Source organism: Rousettus aegyptiacus, unplaced genomic scaffold (assembly GCF_014176215.1).
Source record: "Rousettus aegyptiacus isolate mRouAeg1 unplaced genomic scaffold, mRouAeg1.p scaffold_m13_p_6, whole genome shotgun sequence".
Classification (NCBI taxonomy): domain Eukaryota; kingdom Metazoa; phylum Chordata; class Mammalia; order Chiroptera; family Pteropodidae; genus Rousettus; species Rousettus aegyptiacus.
The window spans coordinates 84,591,439-84,608,383 of record NW_023416309.1 but is presented as its reverse complement, the minus strand read 5'-3'; the positions used below and the strand labels follow the sequence as shown (position 1 = coordinate 84,608,383).

General features: G+C 44.3%; 1 protein-coding gene across 2 annotated transcripts; it reads left to right on the top strand.

Annotated features, from left to right (window-relative positions):
* The first annotated feature begins 1,053 nt into the window (after positions 1 to 1,053).
* On the top strand, positions 1,054 to 16,188 carry RAD51D (RAD51 paralog D). Of its 2 annotated transcripts, none has more exons than XM_036223207.1 (10): positions 1,054 to 1,259; positions 1,584 to 1,645; positions 1,864 to 1,982; positions 8,527 to 8,608; positions 8,850 to 8,984; positions 9,512 to 9,607; positions 12,242 to 12,332; positions 12,454 to 12,524; positions 14,603 to 14,767; positions 14,940 to 16,188. In XM_036223207.1, exons 1-10 carry the CDS (start codon positions 1,172 to 1,174, stop codon positions 15,021 to 15,023), a joined length of 993 nt encoding a protein of 330 aa, XP_036079100.1. In that variant the 5' UTR covers positions 1,054 to 1,171; the 3' UTR covers positions 15,024 to 16,188. The 2 variants fall into 2 exon arrangements, with proteins under 2 accessions (XP_036079100.1, XP_015981386.1); XM_016125900.2 differs by having other exon boundaries at positions 1,055 to 1,253.
* The last annotated feature ends 757 nt before the right edge of the window (positions 16,189 to 16,945 follow it).

The following is a 16,945-nucleotide window of genomic DNA, read 5'->3' as shown; positions in this document are numbered from 1 at the left end:
GGGTCTGGAGTGGGATCAAGCCAAGGAACAGACTCCATTGCCCTTCCAGCACCAACGCTCTGTGGTTACAGCAGCCCTGCCCTTTTCTCTGAAGATCCGAAAATGCTTACCACCTGTGCCCGTTAGGACTGCCCTGGGAAGGAGGAGAAGGATGGTGGATGAAAGGCACCTGGTTTGGAGGGAGGCAGCACTGGAATGGGTCTCTGGGAGTGGGAGACTTCATAGAATGCTGAGGCTCTATATCTAGAAATTCTAGGCAGCAAAGTCCCACTATGTCCCGTCAAGTAGGCATAGGGAAAGCCCATAAGGTCATGGGGTTCATAGCTCACACATGCTCAGCTTATACTGCTAGAATTCTAAATGTGCCACACCCTCACCCCAAGTATCTTCATATATTGAGTGATAATGAAGAGGGATGCAAGGATGGGCCAGACATCATTTCTGTTCTCAAGGAAACCACTCTACAGTAGCAAAACATACACACTGCTCCTAGGATGGGAAGAGAGCTGTTAAAACAGCACTGGCTTTGCATTTAGATGTGGATTTGTCTGTTCTAAGTTCAGCTTTTGCCCTCACAGGCTCTGTATGTAATCTTTGGCACAGACATCACCTTCCTGGGTTTCCTTACTTGTAAAATAGGTGTAAAAATAGCACCTACCTTACTGGATTATGAGGAGATAACCTTGTAAAGTTGTTTTGTTTCTTCCAGGATGAGGCAAAGTAGGATATTTAAAAATATCAAATTCTATTTTTTGTGTTCTATATAGTCAGGGTTTTTGTTGTTATTCATTAAAAATAAAGGAAAATAGAGAAGCAGGTGCCCTTTGTGTGCTTTACTGCTCTTAGCACCCATAGCATAATCCGTAATATCAGACTATTTGATTTATTTGATCCCTCTTCACTGTCTTGGCCTAATAGGTAGGTCTCCTGACCCAGCATTTAGGACGGAAGGTCGCGCGTCCATCGCGCGAAGCCAGCAGATGGCGCTGTCGGCCCGACCCCGGAGCCTGGAAGCCGGAAGCGGCGGTGCGTTCCCGGCAGGCGGGCCCTGGGCACGCGACACCCGGCCGGGTCTCCACCCTCCGCACTGCTGCCTCCTTCCGCCCCCGTACTCCCTCCAGAAAGGGGTGCTGAGAGGCGTCTGGAGAGGGTCCCCGGGCCCTCAGGTAACATGGGCGTGCTCAGGGCTGGACTGTGCCCAGGCCTCACCGAGGACATGGTCCAGCTTCTGAGGAGCCGTGGGATCAAGACAGGTGACTGTGCGTGCGCTCCACACGGCGGGGCGCAGCGCAGGGGCCAGCCCCATCTCCCTGGCATACCCAGGAGGGGGACATCCACTTCCTCCTCTGTCCCCACCCTTCTGTAGAGGCTCCGGAAGGTGGGAGTGGGCGCGCCACACCCCAGAAAGGGCAGAACCCCTACTGTGTGCCCAGCACCACGCCAGGTCCTGTGGCTCTATTCCCGTAGGCCTCCTGAGATAGCCTGCTCCAAAGTGGAATTGTCACCCTATTTTACTGATGAGGAAAAGCCGTATGGGAGGCCCCGCCCTTCCTGCCAATCAACCATATGTGTTTTGTTTTCAGTGGTGGACCTGGTTTCCACCGACCTGGAGGAGGTAGCCCTGAAATGTGGCTTGTCTTATAAGGTGAGCTGACGATCTCCACGCTGCAAACCTGGGTGTTTCGAAATGTCCATCCCGGAGCCAAGAGAGTGAAGGGTTCCCAGAGATTGATAAGGGGGTGTGTATGAAACCCTGAGATGCCCCCTCCCTTGGCTGGTCATTGCTCATTGTGGAGTACTGTGGACTCTTTTGGGTTGAAATGCCCCTAGCATCATCCCGAATTGTCCCTGCCTCTTCCGCAGGTCCTGGTTGCTCTGAGGCGGGTGCTGCTGGCCCAGTTTTCAGCCTTCCCCTTCAATGGCGCTGATCTCTACGAGGAACTGAAAACCTCCACTGCCATCCTGTCTACCGGCATTGGAAGGTTTGTATGTGTTATTGGGGGAAAAGGTGAGAGGTCTGAGGATGTAGCTGCCTCTGGCTTAGCTTTTGAAGCTTAATGCTCTAGAGAGAGCAGGGTTTTTCAAGCAGTGGTGAGGGCAGCATGGACCAATAGTCTGGACTTCTGAGTTCTCTTACCTTGTAACAGGGTTTCTCCACCTCAGACTCCTAATGTTTTGGGAAAGGCAATTTTTTCGTGATGATAGGACTGTCCTGTGCGCTGTAAGATGTTTGGCAGCATCCATCGCCTCTGTCAGCTAGATGCCAATAAATAGCACCTCTCTCTCCCCAACCTAAGTTGTGACAATCAAAAATGTCTCCAGACATTGCCAAATATTTGGCCCCAGGGAGATACAATTGCCCCTGATTGAGAACCACTGTCCCATAAGATGTCAGTATTTCATTATTATTTAGCAGGTCAGAGCAACACTTCTTTGGCCCCACCTTCTATTTAACTTAAGGATAGGGCAAGAAAGAACATGGCAGGACTAACATTTGCGGAATGCCTACTATGTGCCAGCCATTTACTGTTGGTTATATAATCTCTTCTGTGAACTCTGTCAGTGATTATTAACCCATGAGTTTAACCCAAGAGGAGTGTGGGGCAGAGGGTGGGGTTTAAGCCCTGGGGTATTTGACCCAGAACTTGGTCCATGTCCTATACTCTGCAGCTGGAGGGGCAAGAGAGCTTCCATAGAGGAGGAGTTATATTCTGCTGTGTTTGGAAAGGGAGAGAGTTGGAAGACAACAACTAATTTCTAGCCAAGGGAGTCGGCCTCTTTCCTGGCCTGTTTGTGAGGAATTTGATGGAGAACTCTGCCACCACAAAGGTCTTTGGCCCTTACTGTTTCGATAACATGTTCTCTTGGCAAGGTTCACACAGCATGGTGCTTGCCCCCCCTGGTTGGGGGTCTGAGTCTGTTGATGGCAAGCACTGGCTGAGTGCCTCCTGGGTGCCATATAACCTTCACATGATAGGTATACAAATGAGGCAAGGCTCCTGCACTTAAGGAATATGGGTTCCAGTGGGTAGAGAGAAGAGCAGACGAACACAACAGAGAGGTGTACGCGTGTGTGGAGGTGGCGTAAGAAGGGGGTAATTAACAGGAAGCAGACCTTTGGGCTTAGGGAGCTTATCAAACCAACATACTCAGAGGAAGCATTTAGGGAACAGTCAGGTGGTAAACTGGCAGGATTGCAGCTGCAGTGGATCACTGCAGGGAGAGTCAGAGTGGCTCAGGAAAGCTCTGAGAAGGAGGCAGGCCTTGGGCATTGAGGAATGGGTGGGCTTTCTCTGAGTGCTTACCAAGAACCAGGTGCCATGCTTACTCTTCAGGTGCATTATTTCATTTGTTCTTCACAACCACCAAGGAGCACATTGTGATTAAAATCATAATTCTTAAGATGAGGAAACTGGAACCCATGTTAAATGGCTCACTCAAGATCACGCAGCTAGGAAATGGCAGACCAGACACTTGAAGTCACGTCTGTTACATTCCTAAGTCTAAGAACCATACTTTAACTCATCTGCCCTGTTGTCTCCTTCGAGGTGGGAGGCTGTATTATGAAAGTGGAGCTACAGGCAGTGTGGTAGAAATGTGCAGGGTGGATGGGACTAGGGAGGCTAGCAGGAGAGAGGCCAGAGAGAGGTATGGCAATGGTGGGGTGTGTGAGTCTGGTCTATAGCAGGCGACAGTGCCAGACGTGTTGGAGAGGTGATATGACAAGCCTTACTGCCAGGGAGGATACAGGCATGAAGAATCCAAGATGAGTCCCTAGGTTTCTCCTTCCTCAAAGTGACCTGTAGACAGTGAATGTGACTTTTAAAAGGGAAGGGGGTGGGGAGTTCTCTAGTCAGAAATGTAGGAAATACTCCATTAATCCAAGTTAAACAGGTTTCTTTGATGTAGAGCCTTCAGTGCTGATGTGCAGTGTTGCTCTTCATGAGGACAATAGGGCATGTGGTGTATCTTGGAAGAAGCTGTATTAATTGGGGGAAATGGGTGGTTCCTTGGAGGCCAGGGAAATGTCTTGTTTGTCTCTGTAGCTCCCTCATTTTAAAATGAGGCCTTCAGGAAGTATGAGGCATTCAGGTAATGAATGTCTGAAAAAAGTGACCAAAAGCCAATTCAGCGGGAAAAGTGGAGGATAAATTCTGGAAATCACATGTATCCAGAACAAATGGTAAAACACAGGTGTTCTTCTGCTCCACAAGGCGGGCAGGAGGGGTCTCTCTCCACGTCGATGTGCCAAGTTAGAGGTGATTGGTAGGGAGGTCCTCTAGGCAGTAGGAAACATGGAACAAAACAGGTGAAAAGTCAGCTGGGAGGTAGATTTGGAAATTCCTTATGCACAGTGATCCTCACAGCCAACAATGCTTGATTCTTGACTAGAGCGCCAAGACCAGTGGTTTAGCCCAGGCCACACATTAGATCATTTGAGAAACTTAAGAAATTGTTATGCCTTGGTCTCACCTTCAGAAATTCTGACCTCCCTGCTCTGGGTCAGTGGTTCCCAAACTTGTCTGCACATTAGAATCACCTGGAAGTCTAATTTTTAAAAGATAAATTTTTTATTGCAGATTTGAATGTTAGAGCATCATAAAAAATGTTTAAATAACATTTAGTGTTTTTCTGATTATAAAAGTGATACATATTCATGATGGACAATCTGTAACACACAGACACAAAAAATAAAAACCACTTCAGTCAATAATTTTAGCCTGTTTGTGTTTATAAATGTTTACCTTATAAGATTTCGTGTTAGATAATGTACAGTGTTATCTCTTTTTGCTTAACATTCTCTCCAATGTCTTAACATTTCCCCAATGTCTTTAAAAAATCTTTAAGACATTTTAATAGCTGTATAACATATAATATGTATAAATCACAATTTACCCATAATTAATTATTCAGCCAGCCACCAATTCAGAAATTTTCAACTTTTCTCTTGTAATTCATTTTTTCAAGAATATGTATTGAGTGTTTACTTTAAACATGCCAAAGGCAGACCTCTGCAGATAATTTAATCACGCTCTCTGGGGTGGGACCTAGGTAGGCATCAGTGTATTTTGACGCTCCCAGGTGACTCCAGGATACAGGCAAGTTTCAGAATCTCTGATACCAGCCTCTTTTCAAACTCCTTTGGCAATTGTAATAGGCAGGCAGGATTCAGAATCACTAGCTTAGCCTAATGGTTTTTCAAAATTGAGTATGCATCTAAATTACCCGGAGACTTTGTTGGGATGTGGATGTGGTCTCTACCCCTAGAGTTTCTGGTTCTGTCAGTGCGGGATGGGGCCTGAGAGTCTGCACTTCTAACCAGTTCCTGGGGGATGCTGCTGCTGCTGGTCTGGGGACCACATTGGGAGAAGCACTGCTGTAATGAAACTGCGGGTTCTCTGATCTCAGTGGGAGGAATGGGATCCGGGAGTGGCAGAGGCTGGATGCCTTTTAAACAGGTGCTTATTAAACAGAGAAAGGATGAGCACATTTGTCTCAAGAAGCCATGGGGCTGCAGTGGTAACGAGAGCATTTTGACTGGCAGGAACCCGTGGTTATAATCACAGGGTCCTTGGAATTGAAATAGATGGGGTGCTTACTAAGGTGCTACTTGGCAGTACAGAGGGGTCATGGGAGGTCTTTTTTTTTTCCATGGGAGATCTTAAAGAACAATTTCAGAGGACTGGCACCTGTGAAGGTGATTGCAGGGTTAGATAAGGGATGTGTGTGGTCAGGACACATAGGCATTGGTATAGGCTGTGGTGTAGGAGGAGAAGATGCTTCAGCTGGTAGGATGGGCAGGGCATGGAGGTGGGTAATGACCTGTTTCATGGTAGTTCAAGCACAGAACCTGAATTGGGAATTGGCTATATCTTGAGTTTATCCCAAGGCTTCCACAGCCAGAGGGCTGACAATAATAGAAACTAAATAGTACTATTCTATCACTCATTTCTCTGGGAACATTTGTGTGCCTCCTATGTTTTAGGCACTGTGCCAGTATTGGGGATATAAGAGTGAGCAAGGCCCAGTCCTTGCCCGAGGGTGCTCTGGGCCACATGGGGAAGACAGACAAAAAAAGCACATAGAAAAAATAATTACAAACTCCTAGAACAAATGAGTGAATTTGGCAAGGTTGCAGGATACAAAAGCAACACATAAAAATCAATTGAATTTCTATATACTCAAAATGAACATGTGGAAATGGAAATTAAAAACACAACACCACTTACAATTGCTTCAAAGAAAGTAAAATAATTAGGTCTAAGTCTCATAAAGTAAGTATATGATCTGGATGCTGAAAATTAAAAATTGCTGATGAAAGAAATCAAAGAGCACCCAAATAAATGGAGAGACATACTGTGTTTGTGTATTGGGAGATTCAACATTGCAAAGATGTCAGTTCTCCCCAGATTGATCTGTAGTTTTAATGCAGTTCCTACCAAAATCCCAGCAAAGTTATTTGTAGAAATAGGCTTATTCTAATAATTTAATGGAGAAGAAAATGGCCTAGAATAGCTAAAACAATTTTGAAAAAGAAGAATAAAGTTGGAAGAATCACTCTACCAAATGTTAAGGCTTACTATATAGCTGCAGTCATCAAGACAAATGTGATATTGGCAAAGAGATAGACACGCAGATCAATGGAGTGGAATAGAGAAACGTCCAACTGGTTTTTGACAAAGATGCGAAAGTGCTTCAGTGGAAGAGCAGTATAGCTTTTTGAACAAATGGTGCTGGAGCTATTGGACATCATAAGTAATAAATAAACCTAAACCTCCTGCCTTATACAAAAATTGAAAATGGAGTGTGGACTTAAATGCAAAACTTAAAACTTAACAAGCTTTTAGAACAAAACAGGAGAAAATCTTTGGGAACTAAGGCTACGCAAAGAATTCTTAGACTTGACACCAAAAGTGTGATCTATAAAAAAATTGATAATTTTTTAATGAAAAAAGAAATCTAAATTATAAACTAATCAAAATTTAAAACTTTGCAAAAGAGGATGAAAGGCAAACTATTAAGTGAGGGAAATATTTTAAAGCCACATATTCCACAAAGGACTCGTATCTAGAACATATAAAGAATTCTTAAATGTCAACACTGAAACAAACAATCCAATCAGAAAAGGGGCAAGACATGAACAGACATTTCACCATAGAAGACATACGGGTGGCAGATAATCACATAGAAGGATGGTTTACCTTATTAGTTGTTAGGAAAATGCAAATTAAAACCACAACGATATGTTGTACACCTAAAACTAATATAACATTGTACGCCAACTGTAATTGAAAAATAAACTATTAAAAAAAAGAAACAATGAGATATTACTACACAGCTACCAGAATGGCTAAAAACAGAGAAAAATAATACTAACTGCTGATAAGGTTGTGGATTACTCATACATTGCTAGTTGGAAAACAAAATGGCATAGCCACTCTGGAAAATATAGCTTAGTAGTTTCTTATAAAATTAATATACGCTTACCATACAACCCAGCAGTTGTATTCTTGGACATTTATTTCAGAGAAATAAAAACTCGGGTTTATACAAAAACCTGTATACAAATGTTCATAGCAGCTTTATTCATAATTGCCCCAAATTGGAAACAGCTAAAATATCCTTCGGTGGGTGAATGATTAAACAAACTTGGTAGATCCAGACCATGGAATACTACTCAGCAATAACAAGGAACAAACTATCAATATATACATCAACTTGGATGGATTGCAAGGGAACAATGCTGAATGAAAAAAGCTAATCACAAAGGTTACATACTGTATGATTCTCTATATACAACATTCTTGAAATAACATAATGGAGAACAGTTTCGTGGTTGCCAGGGGCTAGGGACTAGAGGTGGGGATAGGGGGTGTGGCTATAAAAATGGTAACATGAGAGAGCCATGTAGCGATAGAAATGTTCTGTATCTTGGTGGTGGTTACTTAAACCTACACGTGTGATAAAATGGCATAGAACTATACACACAGATATACATGGACGTAACACTGGAAATCTGAATAAGCTCTCTGAATTGTACCAATGTCAATGTGTGATATTGTACTGTAGTACCATTCATCTTATTGTGCAAGATGCTACAATTAGGGAAAACTAGGTGAAGGACATGTGGGACCTCCCTGTACACTTTTTGCAACTTCCTGTGAATCTATAATTATTTCAGAGTAAAAAAAAAAAAATATGGAAAATGCTATCAAGGAAACCCACAAGGGGCTGAGATGGAGAATGTATGGAAGACCTTTTGATGGGGTGGCAAAGACTTCTGAGGAGAGATGCTCTTTAAGCCGCGAGTGAAAGGTTGAGTAGGGGCCATGGAGGAACACTTGGCCATGCTCTCTTTCCCCAAAAGAAGCTCTGCCAAGAAAAGCCTCCTGATCAGAGATGTTTATAATGTCTCTGGACAGAACTCACGCTTGGAAGGAAGTTTTGCTTTTCTTCTTGGCTCCTACTCCCTTCTGGACTCTCCAGTTCCTGGATTAATTCTATTCCCCACTTTTCTGCCATCAGCCTGGATAAACTGCTTGATGCTGGTCTCTATACTGGAGAAGTGACTGAAATTGCAGGAGGCCCAGGTAGCGGCAAAACCCAGGTACACGTGCAGCCAGCAGCTGGGAGGCTTGGGGGAGGCGGGTATGCAGTCCTGGATCCCTGAGGGAGCTTCTGCCAGTGGCTTGTGATTCAGAGCTCAAAAGAGAGGAGATGGGTGGTAAGGAATGGGCACGAACTTGGCCCCTTCATGTCACTGGGATCTGGACTAGGTTTGATGGGGAGTGCCCATTCTGGGCCCTTTTTGAGGGGTCAAGTTCACCTAGCACCTTGTCTCTATTCAGGTATGTCTTTGTGTGGCTGCAAATGTAGCTCATGGCCTACAGCAAAATGTCCTATACATTGATTCCAATGGAGGGCTGACAGCCTCCCGCATCCTCCAGTTACTTCAGGCCAGAACCCCAGACGAGGAGGAACAGGTAAAGGACAACAGGAGGGTTGGATTCCTTTGAGGCCTTGACACAAAAGAAGACTCCATTACCCCTTCCAAATGGCAAGAATTTTGGCCATTTAGATGAATAGTCATTTTTGGCTTTGAAACTTACTATTCTATTACTACTTACTGTATTCTTCAAGCCTCCTCTGTTATGACATCATCCAAGCCGAGATGCTACCCATACTATCCTTCCAGGAAACCTATTTCTTGCATACTCTAATTCAAGGCTGGCAGACACCCAGCATCTTTCCCACTTTTTGCCCATTACAGACACCACTAGTTAGTCCTGTTACTCTTTCCTACTGAATTCTGATTTGGCTTTGCAGCTCAGCACCCAGGCAGCAAGCACTGTGAGAACTGGTCCATTAGACAAAACTCATTTGCCATCCTGGACCTGAGTTCTTTAATTTAGGTGCCTCTTCCTGCTCAGGCTTAAAATCCCTCTTCATCTTGCTCAACCCTCTGCTCCCTCTTATCCAAAGCCCCTCCTTCTCTTTTCCACCCTTTTAGGCAGGAGCTCTCCAGAGGATCCACGTGGTGCATGCTTTTGACATCTTCCAGATGTTGGATGTGCTGCAGGACCTCCGAGGCACTGTGGCCCACCAGGTGAGCCTGCTGTTTTGCCCCTTTCTGGTTTATCCAGCTCACCAGATGTTATCTGTATATGGGCAGGTGTCCTACCACAGACAATGTTTGGAAATTCAGATATGGAATCTGGTGACTCCAGCTGTGCTTCTGATTCCCAGGATGGGATTCCTAGGACGGGATTCTTAAGTGCTTAATTCATTCCTGAGTGCCTCATTGTTTAGATGCTCATCTCCCCCACTAAACAGTAAGCCCCTTGAGTATGGGGATCATGTCGTATGCATCTCTGCATTCCCCCACTAGATCAGTTTTCAGTTGCAAGTAATAGTCTTTCTGACAGACACTTGAAACTTGAGGACATTTAATTATCTCACATGAGTCTGGAAGTTGGCAGGGCCACAATATCAGGGCTCTGGATTGGTGTGTCTGATTCTCTTGCTTTTCTCCCTCATGATTGCAAAGTGGCTGCTATAGATAAAAGCCTCATGATTTTATACATCTACATCCATATTCAGGGCAATGAAAGTAGATGCCTCTTTTGTGTACCTCTTCGCTTTTATCAGAGAAGAAAAATCTTTCCTTCCAAAGCCTACTTGTAGACCGCCCACTTCCCTTTACATCTAGTTGGCTAAAACTGAGTTATATGTGTGTATCTTAGACCAGGGGTTGAGTCCAACTTCTCTAATGTCAGGAGATCTCTGTTCAGTACCTGACCACATTCAGAGTCTTGATAACAAGAAAGAGGGTTCGGAATGGCATTTGGGTTGGTACCTTCCTACACCTGCTAGTGCTTAGACAGGATTTGGTATACTGATTTATAGACTATTAGATTTGGAAGACACTGTAGAATATTTTAATTTGTCTTAAAAGTTTTCTCTCACCCCAAAGCATGCCATGTTCCTATATAATTTTTACAAGCTTCAGAACATAAAAGAGTTGAACAACTACTTGCCATAGGAGTCATAGCTGGTAATGACCCACCTGTGTGTTGAGACATGAAGGCTTGCAGTCTTGATCTAATGTGACCCTCTTGTTTCTAGAGATGAGGGCCAGTGAAGTTCAGTAAAGTTGCCCAAAGTCACTACATATTTAGGGTAAGAACTAAGCTCATAACTCAATCTCTTTACTCCCACGTCAAAGACTATATTTTCTACTATTGGACCATAACATGGTATATATTCTATTATTACATAACAAGATACCACAAACTTAGTAACTTAAACCAACACATATTTATTACCTCACAATTTCTATAGGAGTCTGGGCACAGCTTAGCTGGGTCCTCAGCTTAGGGTCTCAGTAGGCAGCTGGGTAGCAGCTGGGCTGTGTTCTCATCTGGAGGTTCAACTGGGGAAGAATCTGCTTACAAGTTCACTCAGGTTGTCAGTAGAATTCATTTTCTAGAGGCTTCAGTTTCTTATTGGCAGTTGGCCAGAGACCACCTTCAACTCCTAGAGGCTGCCCACTGTTCCCTGCCTTGTGGCCCTTTCTGTATGCAGTTCATAGCATGGCTACTTCTTCAAGACAGCACGAGAGTGAGAGAAAAATGCAACATGCACTCTTATATAACATAACAATCACTGGAGTGATGTCTCATTACTTTTGCTGTATAACATAGCTTAATTAAGAGAGTGACACTACAACACCTTTGATATTTTATAGTCTGAAGCAAGTCACAGGACTTACAGTCAAGGGGAAGGGATTGTACAAGGGCTTGAGAACCTAAAGGTGAGGACTATGGGGGCCACCTTAGGGTTTGTCTGCCACAGATGACCTGATAGCTCCATAGTTATGAGCCAGGAAAGGCTTGTTGTCTCATTTTAGCCAGAGAGTTTTAACCTCTTCTCCCAGAGAGTAAGGAAGGACTAAGTCGATTGCAGTTTTAGCTTCTCTCTTTCTTGCCTTCCTCTCTTAGACAGGCTGATGACTGGCCAAAAGTTAGTAAGTGGAAGATGAAGGAAGACATGTCAAGACAGAGCAGGTAATGCTGAATTGCCAAGACTTGGCCGATGTGAAGTGAAAAAAAGTTGTGGAAACAGAATCAGCAAATGACTTAGATATAAGGAGTAAAGGAGAAGAGAAGGGAAGCAACAAAGACACTTTAGGTCCCAGAAAGTAGGAGGATGCTAATGCTTGTGTACAGACAAAAATGGTTTTAACAGATGGCTGCCTATATAGTCTATAAATGGAACCATTTTAGATATAGGAGATGTGGCTGTGGAGGCATGATCTAGGAGACAGTGAAGTAAAGAGAAGGCTAAATTCCAAGGAAGTTAGGGATTTGGGAAGTAGGCAGAAGAAGGAAAAGAGGGACTTGACAAGATGATGGGGGGCTGGCCCTATGGAGAAAGATGGCCACTAAGAAAATTCCTGACTAGGGCCACAGGTCTCTGAACCGGAATTTCTCAAATTTAATTATTTGAGGTTATCTGTGATGTCCTGTGATTTAAACCTTCTCTGTCCACCCAAGTCTTCATAAAATCTGTTATTTATACAAAGTGGTGTGGGTAAAAAAGACTGCTGAGTTTGAGTGATGCCTGTGTTATTGTCAGGAGAGGTTCTTACCAGTTTCTGAGAGGAGCAAGCTTGGTCCTGTAATGGGATCCCCCTAGAGGCCATCTGGTTAATAGCACCTGCTTCACCCCAACCCCGCAGGTGAGCCATTCTTCAGGGACTGTGAAGGTGGTAGTTGTGGACTCGGTCACCGCTGTGGTCTCCCCACTTCTGGGAGGTCAGCAGAGGGAAGGTGAGTGTTGTGACACAGCCCACGGTCAGAGATGTGATCTTCCAGCACTGGAGTCCAGTCTTCAGCCAGCCCAGTCCCTGAACCTTGATGCCCTCCCCATCTGCTTCTTCTTCTCCTCCAGGCTTGGCCTTGATGATGCAGCTGGCCCAAGAGCTAAAGACCCTGGCCCAGGACCTTGGCCTGGCAGTGGTGGTGAGGAAGTGGGCGTGGCTAGTCATGCTTGTTGTACCTCTGATTCCCTGGGCTTCATGTGGGGGGCGGGGAGATCATGATTTCTAGCTGCAGCTCTCTATTTCCCTTAAATGGCAACTTCTGAACCCCTGAAGTGGCCTTTTAGGATAAGGTCACAGCTGAACTTCCCAAGGTCATCTAGAGGACTGGACCATGAGGGGATTGGACCATAAATAGATAAGGGATCAGAGACAGTATTGTTTTTCTTTTTAAGTCATGTTTATTGAAGTAAATTCATATAGCGTGACTGTCTCCTCATTTGAAGTTTGACTGATGGATACTGTTGTATCCTGTTTTGTTACCCTACTTCAGTCAAGACATAGAGTGTTTCTATCACCCCAGAATGTTCCCCCAGCCCCAGACAACCATGGACCTGATTTCTGTCCCAACAGTTTTGCCTTTTCCAGAACTTCATAGAAATGGATCTTTTTGCTTTTAAAGTATCTTTTTCTGTTTCTGGAGTAATTTCTTAAAAATCTGCACATTTTTCATAAAAGGGTAAAAAATAGTTAAATATAAGAGTAAAATTGTAATCAATCTCTACATCCACAGAAATCATATTTTTACATATGTCCGTAAAATTTTTTTCTCCACACATCAACATACACTTTTAACCAACTTTGCAATTAAACTGTAACCTTGTTTTTTTTAAAAAAATAGCTTACTATCTCATTCTATTTCCCCAATCTTTAAATAGATTCTTTAGGAATGTGATTTTGAGTAGTTAACATATTATCTTGTTAAATATCTATGTTACAGAGGTCAGCAAACTTTTTCTGTAAAGGGCCAGAGAGTATTTGAGGCTTCACAATCACATGGTCTATGTTGCAACTATTCAACTCTTCCTATACAGCATGAGTGTAGCCATAGAGAATATCTAAACAAATGGGCATGGCTGTACGGCAAGAAAATCTGGTTTTCAAGAACAAGTTTTGATTTGGAGTATAGCATAAGGTGTATATAGTCAATATCATCGTAATGGTTGTGTGTAGTGCCAGATGGGTGCTAGAGTAATCGGGGGGATCACTTCATGGGTTGTATAAATGTCTAACTTTTTTAAATTTAAGAAATAAATGAGTAAAAAATAATTGAGGGGTCAGATTTTGCCTGGGGTCAATAATAGTTTGCCGACTCCTGGTATACTATAATGATCTTGTTTCCTGATTTGGGGCCTTTAGGTCATTACTGGTTTTCCTCTATCTTATATAAAACTATAGTGAACAAGCTTATACCTAAGTCTCTTTGCATATCTCATATTGTTTTATCAAATACCTAAAAATATAACTACAGTGTATTTTTAAATGTCTAGATATGATATTGCCAAATTCTAGAAAAGCTATATTAATTTGTGCACCCACTGACAGTGTAAGGGGATCTGTTTTCCTGTGCTTTTATTCTTATACTGGGTCCTAGGGCCTCGCTCTCCTGACTTTGGGATGTATCTAATCACCTGCTATATACCAGGCCCTGGCTTAGGCAGTGAGGATTCAATGATGAACAAGCCACAGCCCCTGCCCTGGGAGGACTGGAGGTGGGTGGAGAAAATTTCATCAAGAGGATGCTGCGAGGCTCAGGTTGCTTACCTGTGACTAGCCTGGGCAGAGCAGAGCTGACTGATTAGGACCCCCTTTCCAAACTCCCCCCAACTCCCATACACACAGATGAACCCCCTGACACAAAGGGCTGGGTAGACATGGTCTCAGGATGCCTATCTGCTGGTTTGCGGTGGTAAAAAGCTAAAACCCACCAGTGGCTTCCCTTCAGGAAAGTGCAAACAGCACTGGTTATTCCCAGACACGTGACACTACCTTTGTTAGAGTCATGCCTGAGGCATTGTGGTTTAGTGGAAAGAGCTGTGCCCAAATCAGGAGCCCAAGGTCCTAGTTAGAGACCTGTCATGGATAAGTTATGGAGCTTTGGGGAAGGTGTTTTCTCCATGCTAGGCCTCAGTGTTTCCACCTGTAAAATGAAGCAGTGGAAACGGATGTCTTCTATACTACTATTAGGGATCTGTAAGTCTTCAATTATCTCTGTCACAGGTGACCAACCACATGACACGAGACAGAGACAGTGGGAAGTTCAAACCTGCCCTGGGCCGCTCCTGGAGTTTTGTGCCCAGCACCCGGATTGTACTGACCATTGGTGAAGAAGCAGGAGCACCAGGCAGTCAGCGTACAGTGTGTCTGACCAAATCTCCCCGTCTGGTGAGCCACCCCGGGAAATAGCCAGTAATCTGGGCCCTTGAGGGTGGTCTCTAGGCCCACAGATGTCTTATAGAGGAATTCTTGGATACTGAGACCCTGTAACCAAAGAGATTAGTTACCCACTTGGGTTGCTTAACTCAAAAACTTACACTTCCCTCCTGTCTTCTTCCAGCCAACAGGTTTCCAGGAAACAGTAGACATTGGGACCTGGGGGACTCCGGAGCAGAGCCCAGTGTTACAGGGAGACCAGATATGACTGTACTGTTGATTGGGAGGGGAAAAGGCAGCAAGGCCCCCAACTCTACTGAGCAGGAGTGACCCAAATGCCACCCAGCACTTGAGACTGCAGGAGAATCTCTCAGGCTGGATAAAAGAGACATCTCAGTTTCTTCAGCCTGTCTCCCTGTGGAAACATAGAGCTACAGGTGAGAGAGGATGCTATGGTGGAAGGACCCAGAAATTCATGCCGATGCCATGTTTTCTTCCCTCGTTTCTACTATGTATGTTTTCAGTGAGAGCCGAGTTCATCTTGGCTTGGGGCATCTCTGAAAAGATACACTACTGACTAGAAGGATAACCCCATGTGTCACCATCATACCTGCACTCCATCCTAACACAGTGACTGAGCCATGAAGCCTCTAGCTTGCCTTTGGTTCTCTTCTTCTTCTTTCATTTTTTTCTCCTCTCTCTTTTTCCAAATGTAAAATGAGGCTCCCTTCCCCTTAGCTCTGTTTTTGAGTTACTGGGTTGAAATAACCTCATAAATACAAAACTCTTTGTCATCTATGCCTTGCTCTTAAAAATATAAAAAGGAAATTCCCTGAGCCTCAGAGCCACCTAATTTCCCCTAAGAAAGTTGTTTTTCAGTTTTCCCCAGTGAGGACCCAAAGAATCGTTTTTCCTCTTTTGCTCTTGCTGATTTGGTTTCACACACCTGCATGCATCACCAGGACTAGGTGAGACTGGGAGCTCTCTGCAGTCCCAGGGATATAATTTAACAGGAAGGGAGGAGGCAACCTGCTCCTGGTGAATCCAGCCACTTGTTTAATTTGTATGGTGCCCTGTGGGGCCCCTCCACAGTATAGAGTAACCAGAGTTGCTGAACCATGGCCTTGCCATAAACAGATAGAGGAGAATTTGCTCAGTAAATAGAGCCAGCTGGGAAAATTGATGCTAGCATAAATAATATACGGTAAATCTGGACTTTATGCAGAAATTTATTGCCGGCGGCTCCGAGATGCAATATAATTACCCTTCTCTTCCTGCCAGCTGTACCACAGCCTAGTGCCCTAGTGTATGAAATAACCCCCTGTATGTTACCAGCACTGTGGCCATCCATCTGAGAGCCGTAACCCTGACTGAGAGAGAAAGAGGCCAGTAGGGAAGAGAAAATAAAAAGCAAAGTAGAGAAATGATCGTGATTGTTTGCTGAACACATTTTTTAGGGAAGGTCACCTTTATTAGCCTATTTTGTAATTAGTTGTGTCTTGGCCGAAAGAAAAGGGAGGTCGGTTATAGGCGGAAGATATGACGTTTAGAGATGATAAATGCAACAGGGAAAGAAGCTTCTTGGGAACGCATGACAAACTGGCTCGAGGGTAACTGCCTGAGTGAGGATGGTTGGTGAGCCTAACTATGGGAACCCTAGCACTGCTGCTCTCACGGGGACCTCAGGAGAAATTAATCTTCAGTGTCCTTTTTGCTATGAGCAGTTGGCACATTTCTGCAACCATGGTCGGAAAACAATACGTTAAGCTAGGAGTAGCAAGTCCTCGCTCACTCTTATCATTTGGGCATGCTGAGCACACGTAGACACCACTAATCAATCAACTGTTCTTTTTTGTGGATCCTGGAATCTTTTGCAGCTTTCCTCCACACAGCACTCCAGGCAACCACAACCAATCAGTTGGACTTGGCATTCAGGGTGGAGCCTCCACCCTGGGCAGATCTGTCATGTTTCCAGGTACTTAGTCCCTGACTGAGAACCCTAGAATAATGCAGTTTGAGAGGCCTGTAAAGATCATTTGGCCCATCCTGTCATTAGACAGAAGGAAACTGAGACCCAAAGAGGAGTAGTAGCAGTCCCAGTGGCAGAACAAGAGCTGGAACCAGGACTCCTAATTCCTAGGCCAGGACTCTTTTTGTCCCCATGTTGCCTTTAATTTCCAATCCACACAA

What these genes read in the sequence shown, in the direction of transcription:
- RAD51D (XM_036223207.1), top strand. Translation starts at nt 1,172, where the DNA reads ATGGGCGTGCTCAGGGCTGGACTGTGCCCAGGCCTCACCGAGGACATG. An exon ending in CCCCAGACGAGGAGGAACAG is followed by an intron (nt 8,985 to 9,511) that starts GTAAAGGACAAC and finishes CCACCCTTTTAG; the next exon opens with GCAGGAGCTCTCCAGAGGAT. An exon ending in GGGAGGTCAGCAGAGGGAAG is followed by an intron (nt 12,333 to 12,453) that starts GTGAGTGTTGTG and finishes CTTCTCCTCCAG; the next exon opens with GCTTGGCCTTGATGATGCAG.